The sequence below is a fragment of the Copadichromis virginalis genome, linkage group LG12 (assembly GCF_057382275.1).
Source record: "Copadichromis virginalis isolate Kocher_CV1m ecotype Utaka linkage group LG12, C_Virginalis_male_GT1.1, whole genome shotgun sequence".
Taxonomy (NCBI): domain Eukaryota; kingdom Metazoa; phylum Chordata; class Actinopteri; order Cichliformes; family Cichlidae; genus Copadichromis; species Copadichromis virginalis.
In genome coordinates, this window is record NC_140629.1 from 41185056 (window position 1) to 41209066 (window position 24011).

General features: G+C 43.8%; 1 protein-coding gene across 1 annotated transcript; it reads right to left on the reverse strand.

Annotated features, from left to right (window-relative positions):
• Positions 1–736: 736 nt before the first annotated feature.
• LOC146697860 (uncharacterized) lies at positions 737–23242 on the reverse strand. Its single transcript, XM_085476645.1, has 13 exons — positions 22949–23242; positions 19230–19488; positions 18808–18953; positions 18468–18706; positions 17535–17707; positions 17427–17450; positions 13809–16055; positions 13190–13276; positions 12916–12990; positions 5156–5323; positions 3674–3817; positions 3507–3596; positions 737–3422 (listed from the first exon to the last, which is right to left on the reverse strand). Exons 1-13 carry the CDS (start codon positions 23159–23161, stop codon positions 3292–3294), a joined length of 3996 nt encoding a protein of 1331 aa, XP_085332771.1. The 5' UTR covers positions 23162–23242; the 3' UTR covers positions 737–3291.
• Positions 23243–24011: the final 769 nt, after the last annotated feature.

The following is a 24011-nucleotide window of genomic DNA, read 5'->3' on the forward strand; positions in this document are numbered from 1 at the left end:
TAATGAACAAACATATAAGAAGCAAAGATGAACCGTAGATGTTTACTGTCAGTTTTGGCTGGCGGTCATAGGTTCTGTCTGTTAGGATGCCTGGGTCGTTGACCCAGGGTTTTTGAGTTTAATATTTATTATTTCTAGTCTTTGGTTTCTTTGAGTTCTGTCTTATGGTTTATGTCTCTGTCTTCTCTAGTTGCTCTGTCTCCCCTGTCAGCTGTATCCCCTTGTCTAGTTCGCGTCTCTGTGTATCCTTAGTTGCTATATCCCCGTGTCCGGTCAGTGTCTGTCTGCCCTGGTCCCACGTCTCTGTTCCCTCTGTTGTAGTGCCTGCATGTGAGTCTGTGTCTTTTGTTCAGTCTGTGTTATGGGTTTCCTGTTTTACTTTGAAAGCCCATGTCTGATGTTAATGTGTCTTGTTTTGCTTCCTTTGTCTCGTTAGGCCTGATTTGCCCCAGCTGTGTTTCCCTCCTGTTACCCATTCCCTGATTGCTTCCTCTGTGTATTTGAGCCCTGTGTTTCTCTGTGTCGCGATCTACCGTTTACCTAGCTGTGTGTTCTGTCAGTCCTCCGGTGTAAGTTTATTTTGATTTTTTTCCAGTTATGTTATATTTGAGTTTAACATTAAAGCTGTTTTGAGTTCACATCTGGCTCCGGAGTCTGCACCTTGGGTCCTATTCCTGTCTGCACACAGCCTACACATTACACTGTCCAATAATATGATGCGAGACTGGAGTAAAATACATCCATGGATTGGCACTTTATTAAAGAAGGAGCATGATAAGAGCACAAACACTAACTACAACTAAACAAAATGCCTTCCTTTTATACTCTACCTTTTCAGGTGAGCATCCGGAATAGCCCAAGTATGGGGTTAACTAATCAACATGAAAACATAGCCCTCCACACAAACAAACATACAATAACATTAAAGCACATAACAAACATATACATATTTCCAACACGTACTATAAACAAACCAATAACATAAGCTTCATCCGTTACTTTATAAATTAAAACCCTCTTTAACCACACTCCCTAACCTGGCACACTGGTCTGCTCCAGGAGCTCTTAAACAGGTGATTGAGCCGCTTTCACTCTTTTGCTCCACATCCTGCAAGAAGCAACCAGGACAGGTGAGTACCTTTACAAGTTCTAATTTCACATATATTTAGGTTATTGACATATGATTAACTGTAAACAGCTCTAACTTTGGCTCTTCTCTGACACAGGTAGGCCAGTCCCCCTGTCTCTTCACCTTCACAAGCTGTCAATTTAATCGTATGTCAAAATAAACCTAATAAAAGACTCCATAAGAACGAATGTGTTTTCTTTATTACCCTATTTTAAATTCCCAATCCACCCATTTATCATTAACAATGCCACCAAGGTAATGGAACCCCTGGTCTCCATTACATTTACTCAGATGTTAAAATTGAAAACACTGATGTTCCATCCTGTTTGGAAAAATGTTTTTTTGAAATGAAATGAAATGAAAAAGATTACTGAACAGTACCAATAAGCGTTGTGAAAATTTTTGTGCCAAGTTGAGAAGACAGGAACATTAAATGCACACATATGTATATGTTTTTAAAACTGCAAGTATTTTCCATGCCGTCAGAAAACATGGGTTAAAATAAACTGGTTTTTGTATAATACAGACCTGTGGTATATGTTATTAAATAACTTGTTACAGTTTCAAGAATAAAACATTATATTACCAAAAGGGACATAATTTGTCTAAAGTCACTATTGATCAATATTTACATGTTTAACTATTTATGGTCTATATGTAAACGTCCCTAACAGGGTGGAACACAATCAGAGGCCATGTTTAAGAAAACTACCTGTAATTACTATCTTATCTATCCCTGAGCTTCACCATAATGGATTACATATAGTTAAACGTGTCAGTATTAAAACAAATAATAAAATATAACACAATATAAAACATATTAATGCATGCTCAATCATCCAGGTATGTCTGTGAAGGTTCTCAGTCATCCAGGTCATCGTAGTCTAAGGAGCTTGGAAAGAAAAGCGTCTGGACTTCTTGAGTTGCTTGAAGACGTTTCACCTCTCATCCGAGAAGCTTCTTCAGTTCTAAGGTCAAATGGTGGGGAGTCCCAGATTTAAAACTCCCACTGGGTTTAAATCTGGCTGCAATGGCTGCAATCACAGCATTGTAGATGGTGACAGATGTACCCTTAGGCCCCCTCCTCGATTCAGAGATGGTCTTTCCCTTTTCATGTAAATGAAAGGGAAAGACTCCGCCCTCAAACCAGCGTTCCTCCCTGTCCAGGATGTTACATCCTCATAATTGAAAGAGTGTCCACTGGCCTGTAGGTGTAAACAGACTGCAGAGTCCTGGCCTGATGAGGTGGCTCTTCTGTGTTGTAGCCAGAGGTTGTTTGGTTTCCCCGATTTATAAATCCTGCCAATCCTCCTGCACTTAACAGCGTGCACCATGATCCTTGGGGTCGACCAATTTTTGGTATTAGTTTAGTTTTTTAGTTTCAGTCATTATGCAAATGTACTGTTTATAAGGTTTGGGGAAAACTGCAGTCAGCTGAGACTGAAGAAGTCACCTGGATGATGATGAAATGTTTCTCCCACTGATGAACAGATGAACAGAATCAACCTTTGGGAATATAAAACATAAATATATATTTTTAAAAAAGGTATGAAGCTAAAATGTTGCCACAAAAAGAATCACCATTTATCAATGCTGCAGCTGGGCGAGCGATCAGCGGCTTTGTCAATAAACTTCATCACATTTCTGCATGAAATAGAGAGGACACGTAACGTATTGATCAGCTGATTTCACTCAGTTTGACCTTCAGACGTATGCACCAGTCAGAGCTCCAAGTGCAGTATGGGTGACAATGTTTTTGCAGAGCTTCATCCATACAAATTAAAGAGTCCTTGAACTGCACAGGAGGAGGGGGAGAAGGAGATAAGATAAACCTTTATTATTCAGAGGACGGGGTGGAGAGGACGATGTGGAGAAGACAATGTGGAGAAGACGGGCTGGAGGGAGAGTAGGGTTGAGGCAGCTCTCTTCCTGCAGAGTTCGGCTGTCTCTGATTTGTCAGGTTAAAGTGACCTGTTGTTGATCTCCTAAAATTATAATGTGATGATCGTCTTAGTGTGCAGGGCCTTATGTGATGTCATAAGATTGTGATGTAATATCCTGTACGACAATGTAAAAAAACATGAAGTTCAGTGAAAAACATTTGGTTGCAATCACATCGTCCCAGGTAATGTCATTATGGGACATTGTGCCTGGGGGCGGGGTCAGCAGAAAGTGGCGGTGATCAGACCGAAGGTCAGCAGGTAAAGGTGTGATGCCAGAGAGGAGGCGGAGTCCTCAGCGTTCTCCAGGCAGCCGTTCTTCTTCAGACACACCCTCTGCTCGCAGAATAAACCTGAAGGGGCACGTGGCATCATCAAGTTGTTCTGTGACATCATTGCATCTCCCAACCCACCTACACCACCTGAGCTGTGTTTACCTGTGAAGTTTTCAGGACAGATGCAGCGCAGGAAGTCGACGCAGGTTCCTCCATTCCGACAGACCAAACGCTCACTGTCGCACACGTTTGCTGATGGTGAAAGATCATCGATCACCAATTAGCTCATCGATAACATGAGGCGCATCATATTCAGCCCCTCTGTGTACCTGTGCAGCTGGCCCCGCCTCCTCTCCAGGTGTATCCAGGTAAACAGGAGTCACAGCGCCTCCCCGTGGCTCCATCTTTACACTGACAAAGACCCGAGTCCAAGCATCTAGGAGACACGCTGCCGTCTGCGTGGCACTCGCACTCTGAGGACACAACATCCCAAACACGTCTGTGTTACACCTTACATGTACAGTGTAAACAGGACTTATTCATGCAGTTTGCACAATGTCAGTCTGACTCTTACTGTTTCCGACTTCATTCTTACTTTTGTTTGTGTCGCTGTTGTAAATATAAAAATATATAAATTCCTGTGCTGTGTCATAGTAGAAGGCCCTCACCTGTGGCACTCCAACTGTGTTATTTGTTGTTTATTGTGGAGTGGACCATTTTTCCTCTTTGTCATGCTGCTGTAACACGACAATTTCCCCTGTGGGATCAATAGACTATCTATCTATTCACTAGCTGGGACCACATCCTCAGGTTGGACAGTGTTACGGCCCCGCCCATATTTTGGATCACGGTGTTTGGATTTTGTTCCGAGTGTCCTGTGCCAAGTGCCTGTTTTAAAAAGCCTTCTCCAGCAGCAGACCATCCTTGGCTTCCAAACCATCTTTGATAAACGTCCGTGTGTGACTTTAGAGAATCATTAAGTTTTGTATGTCGGTTGTAGACACTGTACTGAAGCTGCCTTATTATTTTCTGTACTTTTTGCTCTTGTTTATTAAATCAGGGAGTTGGTTTTTGTTTTTCCCAGGGTTTAGGTAGCACCTCCCTTTTTGGAATAGCTTGCTTTGTTTGTTATTTTGGCCTGTGTTCACCCCAGAGTTAAAGTTTTCAGTTTTTCGTAGCAATGAAAGCACCTTAACCTGTAAACTGGCTTCTGGATATGGCTCTGGGGAGCGAGGCGGGGTCACTTTCCTTTTAACCCTCATGTTGCGCACCTGTATTCCTAGACTGGGACGTAACAGATTGTGTTTTTAGTAGATAAGTGGATGACGTGAGCATGAATTGAGCTGTGGTTTGGGAACTGGCAGTGGCTCCTGGGCAGATCCCCACATACTGACAAAAATGCGTATGAATAGCTTGTAGTGCCACAGTGCGGCAGTGGGGTTGGTCATTTATAGACAGAGAACTGGACGGGGCGTGTACAGAGGTGTGGTCCTGCTCCTGAAAGATATATGATCTCCATTCTACCTTTTAGGTCTGGCTCAGATGGGTTACTCACTGTGAGATATTAACATAAACTAATGTGATAAGACAACCTCTGACCTGTGGAACATTGTGCTGCCGTTTGATGAGAATACACTTTGGTATCTTATAAAGTCAGAGCTGTGTGAAGACATCTGAGGAGATTTTTACATGTTCGACCTGGTTGTCATAGAAGAGCTCAAGACCAGAGCTACGGTTCAACCTTTAGATGTTTTACAGGTTTCTAACTTCACATTGAGCTCTATCTCTGCGTTTGTGTGCATGTTACAGACCAACACAGACGTTCTCGTCAGTCAGCGGCAGCGAGGCATTTCGGTAGTATCCAAGGCGACAGTACTGACAATTCTGCCCCCGCGTGTTGTGTTTACAGCTCACACATGTGACCACGTTGATGAAGTCGATGTAGCTGCAGCGGTTGGAGTGACCATTACACTCACAGTCTGAAGGAAACACACACACACACACACACACACACCTGTGTTCAAAGAAGGACCACCCACAGCCCCACCCACACCCCCCGGACATCAAACATAGATTGATGACACAACATGAACTTTGATGGGGAGACATTGTTTTATTAGTGCTCATCATGGTACGTAGTGAAATAAAGGGGGAGGAGTTAGAGCAATGAGGGGCGGGACCAGTGCTGATAGGAAGGAGTCAGTGTCTACTTAAGTTTGTGAAAAAAAATTTCTGGACACGATCAGTGTATCTGGAGGTGGTTGGGGGGGGGGGGGGGGGGGGAGTCTATTTCACTGCGAGGTCTGTTTGGTGGGTGGGGTCAGGTATAGGGTGGGACCAATGACTGTAGAAAACATGGACGACGTGACAGCGCCTCCTCGCATTGTGTGTCACTACCCGATCCGTACCGGAAACCCGATCGGTACCCCGCATGCGCAAATCTTACGTCACTTCCTCTCTTTGCGACATTCAATATATTTGAATGATGCGGTTAGCGCCCAGTTAGCTCCTAGCATTTCTCAACAGCTCTGCCTCCTTTTCGACTGCCCGGGACATTTAAACAATGGATAATCCGTATGCAAAGAAATTCATGCTTTTCTCCTCAACAGAGAGCGTCCCCCGATTGAGCAACAGCGCCGTAAAATAAGAAGAATGGCGCCTAATTACAGAGTTAATAATGCAGACTTTGTAATATCTCACGTGTAGATTCATCAGCCAGATTAAGTGTTTACTGACAATTGACAGTGATAGCGGACATCATCATCACTATTCCAACAATCCTCTCCTCACAGACAAGCATAAACACACTCGACTATCGCTAAATCAGATTTAACACACGTTTGTAATGACGATAATTCAGTTTATAATAGGGTTTATTCGCTCGGTCAGCAGGTGGCGGTATCCTCGTACACTGGGGAGTAAACTGCCATTAAACGAACAGAAGAAGAAGAAAACATCTGCACATGCGCGTTACGGATCAGGTAGACCCGATTTGTACGGTCAGACTTTACACATGCGCAGTAAGGATCGGAGAGTCCTGATCCGTAACTTTCTTTTTATTTTTCGTTTTTGTCTACATTGTACTGAAACGCTTCATTATTGCAAACATTTTAAGATATACTTGTTATTCTTAACATCTTAACAGATACTCTGACCCATAACTATCGTAAAACGCTACGACCGGAAGTAGAAACCTTTCGCGCATGCGGGGTACCGATCGGGTTTCCGGTACGGATCGGGTAGTGACAGTGACATTGTAAACAATTTAATAATAAGTTCATCTCTAATACCTTTAAGCAAATAGTATTCTGCAACTACAATGTCAATGTCAGACATGACCTTGATAGCATATTGAAAGACAAGTCATTTTCTTTTTACTTAAAATACCCACTTGCGCCTAAAATGAAAGAAACACACTTCAGAATCATATCAGGCATTTATCCAGTTGGAGAATTCCTGCATAAAAGGTTTAATTTTGAGGCTGACTCTTGTGCTTTCTGTTCTTCCGATCCAGAAACACTAGAGCATCTATTTTTCACTTGTCAGTATGTTAATGCTTTCTGGTTTGAAATACACTGTTGGGTTTCACTCAGAATTTCCAATGTACCTGCCTTCACATCTAAGGATATTCTTTACTTTATGGACAATCTGGATTCTGAAATCTCAGATGTTGTCAATTTTGTAATAGTGCTATGTAAGTTTTTCATTCATTTATGTAAGTGGAAGAATGCCTCTCCTATGTTTACCGTCTTCTTGAATTACTTTTGTCAATACTTTAAGTCACTTAAGCTTATTTCAAATATGAACAAAAAAACTGCTGTACTATACTGTAAAATCAAAAAATACTTGCTCTTCTAATTTTCTTGCCTGTGTCAAAAGGTCTATGTTCCTTATTTCTTTACTCTAGAAACTTTTATTTTCTCCCTGTAAAGTTATGATGACTTGCTTCACCATCTTTATAATGTAAATTGTTACAATTCTGGTCTGTTTCCTTGACTTGTTTTGTATATGGAAATTTGTTTCAAAAAAAAAAAAAAAAAGACTGACAGTGTGCAAAAATGAAGCCAAAATATCCCACTTGTGGAGGCTGCCATCTTGCATTTTTGGAGCCAGAGTCTGCGCAGTGGTGACTTGAGGTGGAGCGACTGCGTCACGCTCCCGCCCACACACCCGCTGGACATGGCCGGAAACACGCCCCCTACACTTTTTACGTAGCCCGGCTGCTCCAGTTTTTAGCTGGTTTACCGCGACTGACGACTCGTTAAATTAAGGTAAATACAACCACGTCACTGTTATGAGAAAGAAACACAGCTTATCATCTTATAGTTCTACAACATCTAAAATCACTCTGTTGTTAATTAGTTTGCTAGATTAGCCGCTAGCATACGCACTGTGTTGGAGGCTTGTTGCTAGCTAGCTAGCGATGTTACACACCTGTTACTCTAATAGTCTGTTATTGAATGATTCAGGACTCCTTAGGTTTTGTTTCCATTTTTAGACAGTGATGAGATCAGCTGCACACTCCACAGAGGCCCAGAGTTACTGTTAATATCAAAAATATAACGCTGTCCTTTGAGATTTTAACATAAGACTGTGAGTGTAATGGATCTAAAACTGTTTAAATCTCTATAGCCTGGTAACATGGAAACTTTAAAAACATCAGCAGGAGGTTTCAGTAGTGTAGTCTAATTTGTTCTTTTCATTTAATAATAGAGTCCATATTATATCAACAGCTACATTCACCCTGGAGAGAAACTAGTGAGGCAGACCATCAGGACCAAGCTGGGTTTCTGGGTCCAAAGGTTTGGAGAAACTTCTTGCCTTTCTTTCATCACAGCTGTCCTGTGCCAGCTGTTCTGTTGACCCACTGAAAGAGGTTTCATTTAAGAAACACCAGGGGTCCGTTCTTCGTACCTCGCTTACTACATCCAAGATCGAATGACACATCCAAGATCAAATCATCGCGCTAACTTTGAGCTCGCTATCCCGGTTCTCCGAACAAACCTGTTGTTGACGATCAGTACAGCTGGATGAAGTAATGTGAGATCACTGGGTGGCTTAACAGGGGCTACGCATCGATAGTAGAAACATTGATCGGCAACCCTTTGATTGGTCGGCGAAAATGTCGAAGGAGCGCACTCGGTATTTTTCGGCAGCAGAGCAAGAACTCTTGATTGAGGGATTTCAGGAGTTTCAGAGTTTAATTAAAACGCAAGGGAACACTGCAAAGGCTGCAAAAGCAAGGAGAGAGGGCTGGCAGAAAGTTGCTGACAAATTAAACTCGTAAGTAATTTAATAATAATAATAATAATGGATTGGATTTATATAGCGCTTTTCAAGGCACCCAAAGTGCTTTACAATGCCACTATTCATTCACTCTCACATTCACACACTGGTGGAGGCAGCTACGGTTGTAGCCACAGCTGCCCTGGGGCAGACTGACAGAAGCCAGGCTGCCATATCGCACCATCGGCCCCTCTGGCCAACACCAGTAGGCGGTAGGGTAAATTTATTATATTATATTACATTATATCATATTATATTATATTACATTATATCCTCTTTCACATTAGAGCCACGACAGGACCCACTAGAACATGGGAACAAGTAAAAGTGAAATATAAGAATATTTTACAGAATGGTAATATTTATCACTTATGTTGCTTGTTGTCTCTTGGAAAGAGACCCTGAAATAATCTGTTTGTTTGTTTATAACAGCAACCAAGAAAAGGGCAGAGCAAAAAAAGACAGGTGGTGGTCCTGCACCCCCTCGTCAACAAGTTGGTTAAGTAAATAATATCCTCACGGGAATATCGATATCTCTCTATGAGCACACTGTCGCGCTGAGCTAAAGGATCCTGTCTATCCCGCAATATACGCTGGATTCTGAGGACTCTCCTTATCAATCTTGCACCTTCTGCAATGGGTGGCTCGCGTATACGGACAGGACATGGCTGCGACAGGCTTCCCAAATCCACCTTCGCTTTTATAGCCGTGGTCTCTCATCTTGATTACATGAAGTAATTTACTATTACTACTCTAAAATATGAATTACATCTGTAATAATCACATACATGTAATAGAATGATTAATAGTACATTTCCCTTTTTTTACGAAATGACCTGTATGTATCTGTGTGACATCAATAAAAGGATCAAGTGCTGCATTATCTTTAGTTACATTGATAATATTTATTTATGGTAAAACAGTGGTAAAATATCGCTGTTGCTTTCGTATAAATGAAGCGGACATACCTGAGTGGCCGCGATCTAATCCTGTTTACATAAAGTAAACCTGCTCCCGAGCAGGTTTACGCTTACGGATCTGTTGCTATGACAGCAAGTCCCGGATGAGCTTCGGAGAACCGAACGATCCAAGATCACGCGAAATCGTCAACAATCAAATCCAGCTAACTTACTTAGCGAGGTACGAAGAACAGGCCCCTGGAAGACTGAAGCTCATCGCATTGATCAAGCAGGACTCATGATCTTCACCAGCAGCTCCCTCACAGGGAAATCTTCAGCACTCCTCCGTAGGCCCGCCCCAGAAGATGGATAAACCCAGCATTTCATGAACACTGTGATGGAGACCTTTGGGTTGTGTAATGTTATAAATACTCGGATACTCCCCAGAGGCTCCAGGCTTTTACATAAAGATATTATATTCAGTCCTGTAGAAACTTGTATATTTAAAAATATATGATCCTCTCTGGTTACTCTGGTATGAATAACTCTGAATCACTTTATGGTAAATAACCCACCATCTGCAAAAAACTGAAAGAATTCCAGATGACAAATTTGTAGTTAAACATACAAGTGACGACCTTTGACCTTCATCAGGTTTTATTTAATTGTGTCAGAGAAACTCAAACGTGCTCTTCATGCAGCTGAGTACATCAAGTGTTTAAAACGGAAGCTGTGCAGGTCTGAGATCAGCAGCTAGGGATGGTTATCGTTTAGGTTTTATCCGATACCGGTGCCAAATCGGTACTTTTGAAACGGTGCCGGTGCTGAAACGGTGCTCGAACCGGTGCTTAAAGAATAATAATAATAATGGATTTATATAGCGCTTTTCTAGGCACCCAAAGCGCTTTACAATACCACTATTCATTCACTCTCACATTCACACACTGGTGGAGGCAGCTACAGTTGTAGCTACAGCTGCCCTGGGGCAGACTGACAGAAGCCAGGCTGCCATATCGCGCCATCGGCCCCTCTGGCCAACACCAGTAGGCAAGTAGGGTAAAGTGTCTTGCCCAAGGACACAACGACCAGGACAGAGAGCCGAGGGATCGAACCGGCGACCTTCCGGTTACAGATGCGATTCCCAACCCCCTGAGCCACGGTCGCCCTAGGAACAAAAAGAATGGAGAACACAAACTTGGTCCAAAAACCTCTCATGTTTAGCTGTTTTTTGTAAAAAGATAACAATGTTAGCCTTTTCTGCAGCTATGGGGCATATATGGTATCACTCTTGGCTGGAAGCAGTGCTTAAACAATGGAAAAAATAAACTTTGTCCAAAACCTCTCATGTTTAACTGTTTCCCACTTTTTCTTTGGTCATTTTAGCCTTTTTGGCCAGGGTGAAGGGAGCATCTGCCATCAAACAAGAGGACAGCCGCATGTAGCTATGATGATGTTTGCTAGTTCACCTTACATGCATTAATGTAATAACGTGGTTAGCCTACTCAACGTAAATTACACACGAACAACATGAAGCTACTCACGCAGAGAAGAACGGCTGCTGCTGCATCATCATCCTCATCATTTCTGCTACACTGGCAGGGCTAGGGGCCAGGACTCTCCTCTCTGAGTTTTTGGGGGATGTTGCATAACAGGCAACCCACCCGCAGTAGATGCGCTCGGTGTGAGGTCTCGCAGCAAGCTATCAAATACGGCGCATTTCTGGGCTTTTAAAAAAAACGCTATGCGTCGCCAGGTGTTTCATCGGATTCGAGGTGTTACCTCCTTTGACAGCATCACAGTATCAGCTTAAAGCACTAGTTGCAGGCTGCTGAGTTTGCATATTTTGCTGTGAAGTACAGCCCGACTTTGACCGCTTCGCCCTGGGCGTTTTTAATCTGTAGCTCTGCTCTAAAAGAACGTACGTACCTGGCCCCGCCTACTATCCTCGGAAACGTAAAATGATTGGCTAGAAGTTCAGGAAGAAAAAGCACCGAAATAAAGCACCAAAATGTGCGCTGCTTTTCGGTCTGGTTACTACCGTTTATGTCAGAACCGGTGCCATCATGGCACCGGACACCGGTACCCATCCCTATCAGCAGCTTTGTGAAACACCAAACTGAGGTCCTGTTAATGCTGATATACAGTGACACAGTTACATGAGTGATTAATCGTTTTGTTTTTTTGTCTTTAACTTTATCAATAAAACAGCTGCAGCTTTCACTACAGCACATGTGGCACTTTAACCTTTGTACTGTTTTCATCAGTTCATTTTGCAGTTAACATGTGAACATGTTGGATGATCTGTCTGCTGTCACTGGGTGGTGCTGAGGTCTGAATCTGAGGGCAGCTCCTGTAATCACAAACAGAACAGAACCATCACAAACTGAAATATAAAGTTTATCTCTTAAATCTAAAATAAAGCTGATCCTTCTGTCCTCACACACTCAGGATCTGAAGCTCTTCTCTTACATTTTTTCAGTTCTACAGTTTAATCCATAGTTACAGATTAATGAGGAGTTACTGAAGTACAAGCTTAAAAAAATGGTGTTACTGTCTTTACACATGTGGAGACTGAAAACATGCTGCTGTTTTAAGATATTTAATAATCAGCTCTGCACAGGAGCTGAAGCAGGATGCAGCCTGTTGCTTTTACAGTATAACACTTGTAATAAAAGTACAGTAACGGTAATTAGTGACTGAGCAGCGCAGAGCGTTTCTCTTGATTTCTTCAGTCAGGGTAAATTCATTCACCTGCACAGATTAGCTAAACGAACCCTGACAGCCGAGTGCTCATCTTAGCTAGCTAGGTCTCAGGAGCTAGCTAAGGACGGTAGTTACGGATTAGCTTACAAACACGTTTAACTTACCGAAAAAGTGCAGCGGGGCCTCGGGTCCTTCTGTCGGGTAGTCCAGTTTACTGAAGAATACCTCAGGCTGTCAGGTTAAAACACTCGGTCGTGTTTTCGTAACGTAAACGCCGGTCCTCCTCTCAGAGCCTACGCTCTATCTGCTATTCCCGAACAGAGATACGCAAGTTTCTCCGTGACTGCAGCTGCCAGTCAAAGCTGCTATGATGACGTTTCACCCCAATTTAACATCACCGCAGTAGGAATTAGAATCAAACTTATGGGAAAGGAGACCCCTTGGACATAAATCAGCAACTATTGATAACAAAAGAAAGAATCTATGGAAAAAGATTATCTGAGGAGAATTAATTAATTTTAGTCTGACCCCCGTCCCATCCGCTAACAAGGAGGAGGCGGGGTTTATGACCTATACTGCAGCCAGACACCAGGGGGCGATAGAGACGTTTTGGCTTCATTTTTGGGGACCTGACGCGTCGTCCATGTTTTCTACAGTCAATGGGTGGGACACAGAGGTCTTACCCTGGAAGCTCACATAGGCAATTTTGGACAGCTGACTGAACTTTGGTCCTCCTGGAATCAGGATCTTCTGGGTTGCTTTAGACACAAAACCAGGTGCGTAACCAGTAAGCATGGCAATATGAAGTCAGGGTCACCACTGCATGATCTACCAATCAGGGATCAGCACAACGTTTACTGGATCTATTCATCCTGTTAGGATTTTTACCATGAGGGTTACATTACTACTACCTGCCAGTAGGTGGCAGTATGGCAGTACAGTGACTGCATTCTGTACCTTTCTTCTCATAGCCTTTGTCCTCTTTCTCCTTCTCTCCTTCGGCTTTAGATTTTTCTTTAGTTTCCTCTTTGGCTTCAGGCACTGCTTGGTTCAAAAAGGAAATGAAATACTTAATTTGTATGAGGATTTTGATGTTTTCTGTTTACATTTCTTCTAAAAAACACTAAAAACCTGCCATTAATGCTTCAATAGAAAATGGTTTCAAATTTGCATAAACCTACAATCCGCCCAGTGTCAGTAATCTGACCAATCATGCCATGATGGAGAAATCTCCAAAGGTTCCACTTAACACTGAAACTTTCAGCCATGGAAACAGTACCCAACCCTTGGGCAAGATACTAACCCTAAGTTGCTCCATCAGAATATGAATTTGTGTGCATGTACTTAGAAAGCACTAAGTTTAGAGTCAGTGCTTGTGAGAATGGGTGTGATTGGGTGAATGTGACATGTTGTATAGAGCGCTTTGAGTACTCCGGGAAAGTAGAAAAGCGCTATATAAGAATCAGTCCATTTACCATGGATGGATGGGTTGATGGGTGGAGTAATCTATTAACAACAAGGATACTTTCTACACTAATATCTGTTGACTGTGAATCCTAATCTGTTGTTTTTGTACCTTTTTCCTTTGTTGCCTCTCTTGTCATTTCTTGTTTCGAGTCTTTCTTTTCCTCAAACTTCAACCCTCCTGATGGTTCAACAGATTCCTCTCCAGAAGACGTTCTTTCCTTTTTGTTTGCTGTAGAATCTACTGCAGGATTCTCACTGCCTGGATCCACTCCTGGATCCACATTAGGAATGTTTCTGTATGGCACAGAAGAATCTGGACCACTTGATTCAGATTTTTCATTTCCTGTCTCTCCTCTGCCTTGCTTTACTGGAAAAGATTCCTGTCCAGCATTGATAGAATTAGATCCAGGCGTTTCAATATTGTCACTTGAAACATTGCCAGGTTCAACCACAGGCATGGGCTGAGAATCAGATCCTGAATCTTGTCCAGGGCCAACTGACTTTGGGTTTTCTGGAACTGGGAAGGTAAAGTCAACAGGTGCTAAATCACCAGCAGGGTCAGACTGATCTATAGTAGCGGACTTTGTGTCTGATACAGGACCACCTCCATAGGGAGGCAACACGGAGTCCACAGGAATATCTGGAGCTGGAGGGGTAGCATCAGGAGGACGTATTTCTGGAGATGCCCCATCAGGAGAAGGTACATCAGGAGGAGGAAAATCTACTGAAGTATCTGGAGTCTTAATGGATGGCCCATCTGGAAGTACATCTGGAGAAGGCGGATCAGGAAAAGGTAGGTCAGGAGGAGGTGTATCGGGAGGAAATACATTACGAGAAGGCGGGTCGGGAAGAGGTACATCAGGAGCAGGTTTGTCAGGAGGTGGTCCTTCCAGAGGGAGATCAGGACGAGGAAGTTCTTGAGTAGGTACCTCAAGGAAAGATATATCAGTAGGAGCTCCATCAGGAGCTGGAACATTGAGGGAAGATAAAGCAGGAGGAGATGGTGCACCTGGAAACAGTACATTGGGGGTTGGAACAAAAGGAACTATTTCATCAGGAGTGAGTGTATCTGGAGATGATAGATCAAGAGGGGGCATTTCTGGTAGCTGTACATTATTAGTAAGTGTAACTGGAGATGATGCATCAGGAGAAAGTGTAGCCGGAGATAGTATATCCAGTAAAACATCAGGAGAAATTACATCAGGAAGGGCTTCATTAAGAGCAGAAGGTATATCCACAGAGGGAGCTTCCAGTGGTAGATCTGGAGGAGGTACAGCCAGAGGAGGTATATCAGGACGAAGAGAAATTCCATCACGTTTTGTTGTAAAGAGAGTATCTCCAGCCTGACTGATACGGACAGATCCAGTGGGGAGAAAGTTTTCAGATTGAGACCCGTCACCTGGGGAAAACGTTTCTGGGATGGTTGTTAGAGGCAGAATTCCAGCTGATGGTGTTGGGACAGTAGGTGACACAGCACTGCTCACCACCTTCGATATATCAGTCCCAAGCACACCAACGTCTGAAGTGGAGTTATAGGGTGGACCCAGTGGGTCAGAGATAGACCCTCCAGTGTCAGTACTGCTGCCTTGGACAGTGGGGGTGGTACTGGTAGGACGGCTGGTGGTACTGTCTAGTACTCTGGGAGGTGGTTTTTCTCCAGTCTTCAGACGTGGATTGTTGGGTGGAGCTGTGTCTGTGGTAGGTCCAGCTGTACTGAATGAGTCTGTAAAGGCAACAGAACCTGTAGTACTAATAGTACCACGGACAGCAGTAAGAACTACTGTACCAGTTGTGAGTGTTGAGGTAGAGTCAATAGCAGTTAAAGGAAGGTCAGCTGAATCATTACTACTAGTAAAGTAAGTCACAGTACTAGAGTCAGTCATGTATGTACTGGTACTTGAATTGCCTCCAGTATTAGTAGAAATATCAGCTGAAACCATAAGAGGACCCTCTGTGCTGTTATCAGACATTAATGTGTACATGAATGTAGTCAAAGGAATGTCTTTAGGAGAAGTTGGGTCATTCAAAGTCTTATCAGTCATGCGGTTAGTAGTACTCAAAGCTGTATTAGTATCAGTTTTAGTAGTACTGTCAGTTACAGTATAAGTGGCTGTAGTACTGTCACTGGTAGTTGTAGTAGTAGTACTGTCAGCTGGGGTACCAAAGTCAGTTTTAGTAGGAACAGTAGCTGTAGTAGTTCTGTCAGTTGTGGCTGTAGTAATGCCAACAGCAGTATTTGTGTCGGTTGGCGTCCTGCTCTCAGGTACAGTAGTAATAGTAGCAGTAGTAGTACTGTCAGTCACTCCATCTGATGTGGCAGGTCTATCAGATGCTTCAGAGTTAGAGTCACCACCTGCTGTCAGAGAAGAAGAGTTACGTCTCTTTAGTAATCTTTTCTCTACAGTCTGCAGAACAGGGTACTGGGGCTTTCCAGTCTAATTCTCTGGCTGTAAAAATAAACTGGTGAGCTGGGTGTGTCCCACCATGAAGCCAGACCAGAAAAAGAATGAAAACAAGATCTTTTTACAGCTAAGAGACTCCAGGGAGGTTTTAATGAAAGGGAGTGCAATAAATGAACATTCTCATAACAGCCACGCAGATGGTCAGGCTGACAGACTCCAGAGTAAACCACCTGCTCTCAAAGGCCTCCCTGGAACCAAAACCTGGTCTTAGTGGAACTGCAATCAACCCCATCCCTCATGCAATCCCTAACCAACAACAGAAACCATTTGAGCCATTAATCTTCTAGTCTTGATGCTTATTTTCTTCAAGTCCTGTCTTTAAATCTGAGACCAAACCTCCTTCTCAGCACCCCAAATATCAACATGTTTATACCTGTCCCCTAACAGTCTGAACAGCAGCGCTATTTTAGAAATTATACAGATGTGTTCACACCATCAACAGGTCAACATTGTACAATGAACCACAGCGCAGAGGCTCCTTTTGCAACTGAACCTGGATCTCAAGGTTCGTACAGTTTGGGTTTCTTTTATGCATCTAGCTCATCCTCAGTCACCTGATCTCTGCCATGGCTCATCAGCCTCTGCTCTGCTTGGGTGGGGTTATTATCTCTGGTCCTTCCTGCATAGGGTGCTGAGGCCATAACATTGGGTTTAGTTTGGAGTCTGTTGCAGCCCATCCAGCCACATCTCATCTCCTGTGATTGTAAGAAACACCCGGTCTGTGTCCTGCAGAGGCTTTATGGACACTAACAATTTCTAATGCAGCTAAATCCACAGACTGCTGGACAAATCCTCTCTTTAGCCGAGACTGTTTCCACCCTGTGCTTTAGTCTCAGAAACTTTGAATCGCGTTTGTCCAGAAATTTGAGAATTCAGCTGCTGACTCCTCAGATCTAAAAAAGTCAGTCACTAGCTGATCTACTGATCTATATAGCTTATCTGTTGATCTCTATTCAGTCAGGGTTGCATCTCTTAGGATGAGTGTGTGTGTGTGACAACTAGCAACTTAAAACAACTTACACAGACTAAGAGCATGAGCGGCTCATCTGTTAACTACATAATTAACATCCAAATTTTCCTTGTAGACTGCTATCGTGTGACTGACGGGGATGATGTAACGTGAAGTGAATTCAGCTGCTAAAAGCTCACCTTAGACAAGCTGCACAGAAACGCACAGTTGCTTACAAGTGTAAAGTGCCATGATGCAACACAGACAGGTGAGCAGACAGACAGTTAAGACAGCTAATCAGCTGAGCTGTACTTACTGGCTGCAGGTTCTGTTGCTTCACCTGAGAAGGACATGAATGGAAACAGGTGTAGAGTTTATATTGCTGTTTGCAGGTGCGTGTCTGTGTGCATGTGTAGCTACATACAGGCATTGGCAGTGCCTTTGGGCAGGGGCAGGTATGATCCTGGTCTCCAGGTGCGAGATGTGAACTCTCGGCTGCAGCTCTGACAGTCCTGTCCAGCCGTATTGTGGTCGCATTCACACTGCAGTGTCGCATCGCGCAGCGCACACTGAGATGCATGTAGGTTGCACTTACACCTGAGAAACACACACAAAGAAGGGCTTAGCTTCACCTGAACTTTTACCAACTCATATGAAACTCCTGAAACTAGACCACTAAGATGGACGCTGCTCCTTAAACCTGCATTCTTTCTAATGTCCAGCAGGGAGTGACTCCTCTTGGCTGTGAAGGAGTCTGACTGGACAGAAGTGTACGAGCCTTCAGATCGCTCAGGCGATCTGAGCAGTGAGTACTTTCAGGTCTGACTGAATACAACAGTTTGTCCTGCTCGAAGCAGGCCAGGATTTAGGGCGGGGCTACAGTGGGACTGGTTGAGTTGCTTGTCATGTCAAGATGGTGACAGTGTTCAGCTTGACCATGGATCATCTATCCTCTGTGTATGTCAAAAGTTGCTGAAAACCCCCTGATGTCAGGTAAGCTTTAAAAGAAAATTCTTCTGAATGTAGTCCAATTTCTTTCCAAAATCTCAAATCCTAATCCTCTTAAACTGGCCTCCCTCTCTGTTCTGCCCCCCTACATGACTTTTTGTGATTAGCTGTAATGTTGGGGAACGCCTGATGATGATGGCTGGCTTTTGGCTCGTCTTGGTTGTGATATAGAGGTTGGTTAACTGGTTTTGGCATTGAAATGGTACATTAGTGTTTGTTTGTGGTTGTTTAGTTTGTTACCCAGTAGGGATGTTGGTCTTTTCAGGGCAAGGACTTGTTTGTCTCATTTGTGAATGTAGCCAGTTGTTGCTGAGTTATAGTTAGATTATGGTAGGTCTTTGTTGGTTACCTGGCAAAAACATCAATGTTGGAAATAGCATAGAAGTATTTCAGCAGGTTGTCTCTCTGGACGTAGGTTCCTCCCAGTGCCGGGCGGAGGAGCCTCAGTCGGAGGTTGGTGAAAGTGAAGAAATCTCTGAGTCCCTTTGTGGTCTCCATCCGAGTGTACAGAGCGTCCATGTTGATCAGCTTTGGACCAGCAAACACCCCAAACCGAGCTCTCACCTCAAACACCACAGATTTCTCTTCCTGTTGGTGAGGAGAAGTTTCAGATAACCACAAATAAATATAAGCTGTACAAATGTGTTCTGCATACTGTGCGGGACCAGCATCAGGGTCCAGTTACAGACCTTAGCGCCGACCCAGCGGGAGTACTGCTCGGTGCAGATGACCCGGGTAATGTTACTTGGTGCTAAATCAGAGACTCGTTTGGGCGACATGCCGAACGCCTCGAGACAGTCGTCGGCATAATACTGATACGGCTGCCAAGTGACACCTGAAACACAAACGCTGATTATTTGACAGTTCACGGTGTTTGTGACTTCCTGTTTCCTGGTTTCAGAATCATCTCCAGACAAAATCCATCTGTAAAAGCTTCATAAATGACTTTGTTTCACCCACATCCATGGATCAGAGGAGACAAGGGTTTCTGAATGATACCCCTCAGACTCTGCACTCAGCTAATTACTCTTCAGTGAAGTTGATCAGCTGAATGTTTCAGAAAATCTCTCAAACATTAGTCAGAACAGGTGTTTAACAGGTTTCCAGTCACCTTTGTCGATGGATTTCTCCAGCACCATGCTGGTTGGACGGCCATATTCGAAGGTAACAACAATGTCATCGACCACCTCCAGACTCTTGTTCCAGGTAAGGGTGATGTTGGCCAATAGGGGCTCAGGAAACCTGGACCATGTGATTGTCTGCCAGTAAGTGATGAGCCCACCCCTCTCCCTGTCTCCCATGAGCTGAGGAGGGTGAGACAGGTCTGGGCTAGAGGCGTCGCACTCATCGCTGCACAGGTACGGGTTCTCCTGAGGAAAGACCACATTGAGCACCAATATTTGATAAAGCACGAACACGGGCTGTAAGTTTATAAACAATCAAGAATGTCATTGTCACATTAACATCTGTAGCTCCCGTAACTCCTGAAAAATTGAAAGAATTCCAACGCCTCTTCAAAGCAGCGACTCTGCACATTTCAGAGACAGTCATTATAATCCCAGGCATGGTGTTGCAGGAGCCCCTCGAAGACAAAGGTTGATTGAGAGAAAAGAGGGTGAGTGTGATGGAAGTCCACAGAAAACAGATGTTTTATCAGGAATTTGTTCTTTTTACTTTTACCTCATACATTATACATGCTTCCCTTAGGCAGCATCATTAGAAGACATAGCATACATTTACACTGCTATGCTGATGACACCCAGCTCTATCTGTCCATGAAGCCAGATAACACACACCAATGAGTTAAACTGCAGGAATGTCTTAAAGACATAAAGACCTGGATGGCCGCTAACTTTCTGCTTCTTAATTCAGATCAAACTGAGGTTATTGTACTCGGCCCTGAAAAGCTTAGAAATATGGTATCTAACCAGATTCTTACTCTGGATGGCATTACCTTGGCCTCCAGTAACACTGTGAAAGTAATGGAGAGTAATGAGAGCAACTTTAGTGATAGTTTGCAGGATTTGTATGTTATGTAAATTGCCAAAGAAATAGTGTTAAGACTGGATTTATGTTACCCGTAGACGGTGTGTGGCCAAAAATAGAAATTAGAAGTGGGTTTAGAGCTTGATTTGTGGGCATGATTTGTTTCGTTACATTCTAGTTATTATTTTCACCTGCAAGTAAATTTAAAGGGATAAATAAGGAATTAGTTCATTTCTCAGGAGAGAAATGAAGAGGGGGACTTTTGAGGTTTAAATTCATAGGGGGTCATATGATTGTTGGGTTTTTCTCTGTATCTATGAAGCGCCTTGAGGCGACCTTTGTTGTGATTTAGCGCTATATAAATAAAATTTAATTTAATTTAAAAATGTGTTGTTCGAGGTAGTCAGAGTGGACTGAGATGAGGAAAGACCATAACTTCAGCGCAGAAGTGCTAGTATTAATGGTGAACATGGACCAGCACCAGTGTGGCTTTTCATGGCCAGTGTTTTTAGTTTTATTGTTGCGGGTGCTTCCTGATTTGGTCTGACATGCTGTTTGTAGGCGGTTAATACCGATGACGTTTGCAAACACAAACTGTGCGGTATTCTCACAGCTTCTGTTATCCTGTGTTTAATTAATGTTGACCTTTAACCTAGGCCTCCGTTATACTTACACATACTTTGTGTAGTCATTAAAGGTCAGTATGCTGTACCTTTACAGAGACTCTAACATGTGCAGAGAGGGATTAACACTGATGCTAATCTGATTAGGGTTTGAGGTTTATCCTTTAACTTCAGCTGCCGTGTGCAGGAGATGTGGCTTTAACTAACCAGCACTAACTAATCACACGAAGAGGGCCGAAAACCTGAAATACATGCTGAAGGAGACGTGTTAGACTCATTCCTGTCAGATGATCATGAAAGTGTTTAAATTTTCATGCAGTTTCCACCAAAATATCCAAACTCAGAGTCCAACATCAGATAACTAGGAAACATTCGGAAGGACCCTGGTCTTGTTAGAAGAGACGGCATCTATCCTGCTTTGGATGGAGCAGCTCCCGCCAAATTTATTAAACCCCCCAAAACGTGACCCGAGTTGGGACCAGGAAGCAGAGGTGCAGTCTTACAGGCCTCTCTGGAGTTTTAAGGAATTGGGTAAACTCATGAAATCTGTTCGATCTGTCGCTAACTTTCTTGGTCACCTGACTAGATGTAGTTTCGACATCAGCACCAGTGACAACGACAGAAGTAAACTCACTACTACGTCTCAGTAATATCACCTAATTTGTTCCAAATAAAAAGGTTTTTAAAAATGAATCCTTGTGTATTTAGTTGTCAGCGTGACCACAATGTAATATAAGCCAATTAGACTCCAAAGTTACCTGACAGTTATTCCAAATGTAATGAATAACTTTAACGAAGTTACAAACAATACTGAGTTCAACTAAGAATGTCAAAAACATCAAATCTACATTCAAATTGACCAGTTTATAGAAAACCCCGACAAAGCATGCCAGAGCTCCTCGGGCCGCTCACTCCAGAGCTGAGTGTGAAAAACAGCCAACACTCGATCACCTTTAGCATGAGGTGGGAACAGGAAACAGGTTTGTGTTGAGGATCTGAGGGTTCGCAGCGGTTGGTACAGGAAGAGCAGGTCGATACTCTGAAATGGGATTTAACTTTACTGAGTCAAATCTGAAGAGCAGCAAGCTGGAGTAACATGTTCAGGGTTCCTGGAAAGTTTGGATAGCAAAGCTTATTAATTCCCGTTAAAAGACTGTTACAGTAGTCTGACTCAAAGCATGTGTGGTGGTCTGAATGTAAACTCATTATTGATCCTGTGTGATAAGAAATGTCATTGAATGTTGGGGGGTGTAGATACCTGCACAGATAGCAGGTATCTACGCCCACTCTTCACTTTCAAAAACTGTAAACAGCTCCGTCGACACTTTGAACTGTGAGCATGTCAACTAAACGCTAACATGAGTTGTTCCCACACTTCATAGCTGATTTCAGATCAGTTAGTCACGCAAGTCTCAGGAGGAAGCTGGCGAAAAGCCGTGCAGGTACAGCTGGGATTCAAACCAGGAACCTTCTTGCTTGGAGGCATAACCACTGTTCCACCCAATGTGATTACAGCTGAGTCTGTTTTTCAGTGGAGCCAGTGGCTCCAGAGTCCATCTGCTGCACAGTCTGAACGTCCTTGTTCATGTTCTGATCACGTTACTGCGCCTGTCTAACCCACTGAACTTTAGCGTGTTTCACGTATGTTGTGAGACGCTTCCTGTCCGACTCTCGGGGTCTTTTCACTGACACAAATGAAATCAATTAGCATTTAGTCTTTGCTTCATTACAGCTGTTACATTTATCAATAATTCAGGCAGGACTTCAGCTTCCCAAAGGAACAATTAGAGAGCCAGCGGGATCACCGTGTCCTCTGTCTGTTTGCAGAGGGGTCCAAACTGTGGCTCGGGGCGCCTGCAGGAGGTCATACAATGACTGACAGGTGATCGTCTACTCTTCCTTGTTTTGGTGAAAGATAACGAGCTGCTCACGTTTAAAATGAGTGAAACACCAACAATTTAAATGTAGTCGGAAAACTTTAAAATAATTTCATCAGCAAACAGTTCAGATGCTGCAGCACCAATCACAAGCTCTCTGTGAAGTGAAACCCTCACCTGTGGACAGAGTTCATCTGACAAACTGAAGTTTGTGGAGTGAAAATGATGAAGAGAGCAGAGGTATAATGTCTTTCTGTGACACAGGCAACAGGAAGTCGGCTCAGAGGTCACCTGTGTGTTCAGGTTTGTGATCAGGTGTGTGTGTTCAGGTGCGTCAGACTGACCAGTGTACAGAATCTCTCAGGTGGGTTTCCGCAGGTGATCCCAGGGGGGTCAACTCTGATCTGCATCACCTCCTTCATGTTGGTTGGGGGCGGCTGACAGGCGTAAAACTCAGGCCCCGCCTTTGAGCCACGCAGAGATCGACAGACATCAAACTGACACCGTCCACGCGGCAGCAGGAGGGCAAGGAGGGCGAGGGCGTGTGAGAGGGACATGATGAACTGTCAGGCAAACAGGAAGTTCAGCTGAAGGTCATGCCATAGTTACAGCTTTGCCAGGCCTACTTCAAACAGGTGGCTACCATGGCAACCATCTGCTTTCTGTGTGGTTGTCATGGTGTGCTAAAGGTTTTGCTCGCCGCCCACAGGCCTGCAGTAGAAGAACAGAAACAGAGCATCAAACGTTGAGTATGCCGTGAACTTGAACCAAACATGTTCACAGACAGGAAACAATCTGCTCAAAATGACCTCACTTCCTGTTTGCAGCTGCCACCTTTGGGCACAGGCTTGTGTTGTCTCTGGAAGCTCGCCTGTGCATTCAAACCAATTATTCATGAATATTTTCTACATTGTTGCCTTCAGCCGAGAGCTTTCACGTGTTTTTGTTCAGCCTGGAAACGTAAGGAGCAACGCACCTTACAGGAGGCTACTCAGTCTGCACGAACCGGTCACTAAGCTGAGTTGGAACCAGGCGCCCCTTCATTATGGACAAACTGTGAAGAAGTCAGAGACCGGGCAGGCCATTTCTCCCAGTCACATCTCACTGTTACTGCTCATGTGACCGTTGAAGACTCCCAGCAGGACAACCGAACCCTACAGGACCTGAGTACTCTGAGCTGTGATTGGACAAGTCCGCACAAGCCCCAGTCGAGACCTGTTCTCCCACCCAAACACGCAGGGAAGCAAGGCTCACATCCACCAGAGAAACGCTGTGAACCTTGGGGATAGAAGAAGACCCGCCGCCCCTCGCCCACCACCTGTCACTGCGGACAGCTGCAAACTGGGGCAGTATCCAGCCCCGCCTTCCTGGGGTCCAGTTCCACAGCTGGAACCGAGCATCGTGCCA

What these genes read in the sequence shown, in the direction of transcription:
- LOC146697860 (XM_085476645.1), bottom strand. Translation starts at nt 23,161, where the DNA reads ATGTCCCTCTCACACGCCCTCGCCCTCCTTGCCCTCCTGCTGCCGCGT. An exon ending in CAAAGGCACTGCCAATGCCT is followed by an intron (nt 17,451 to 17,534) that starts GTATGTAGCTAC and finishes TGTCCTTCTCAG; the next exon opens with GTGAAGCAACAGAACCTGCA. An exon ending in AGGCGGGGCCAGCTGCACAG is followed by an intron (nt 3,597 to 3,673) that starts GTACACAGAGGG and finishes TTTCACCATCAG; the next exon opens with CAAACGTGTGCGACAGTGAG.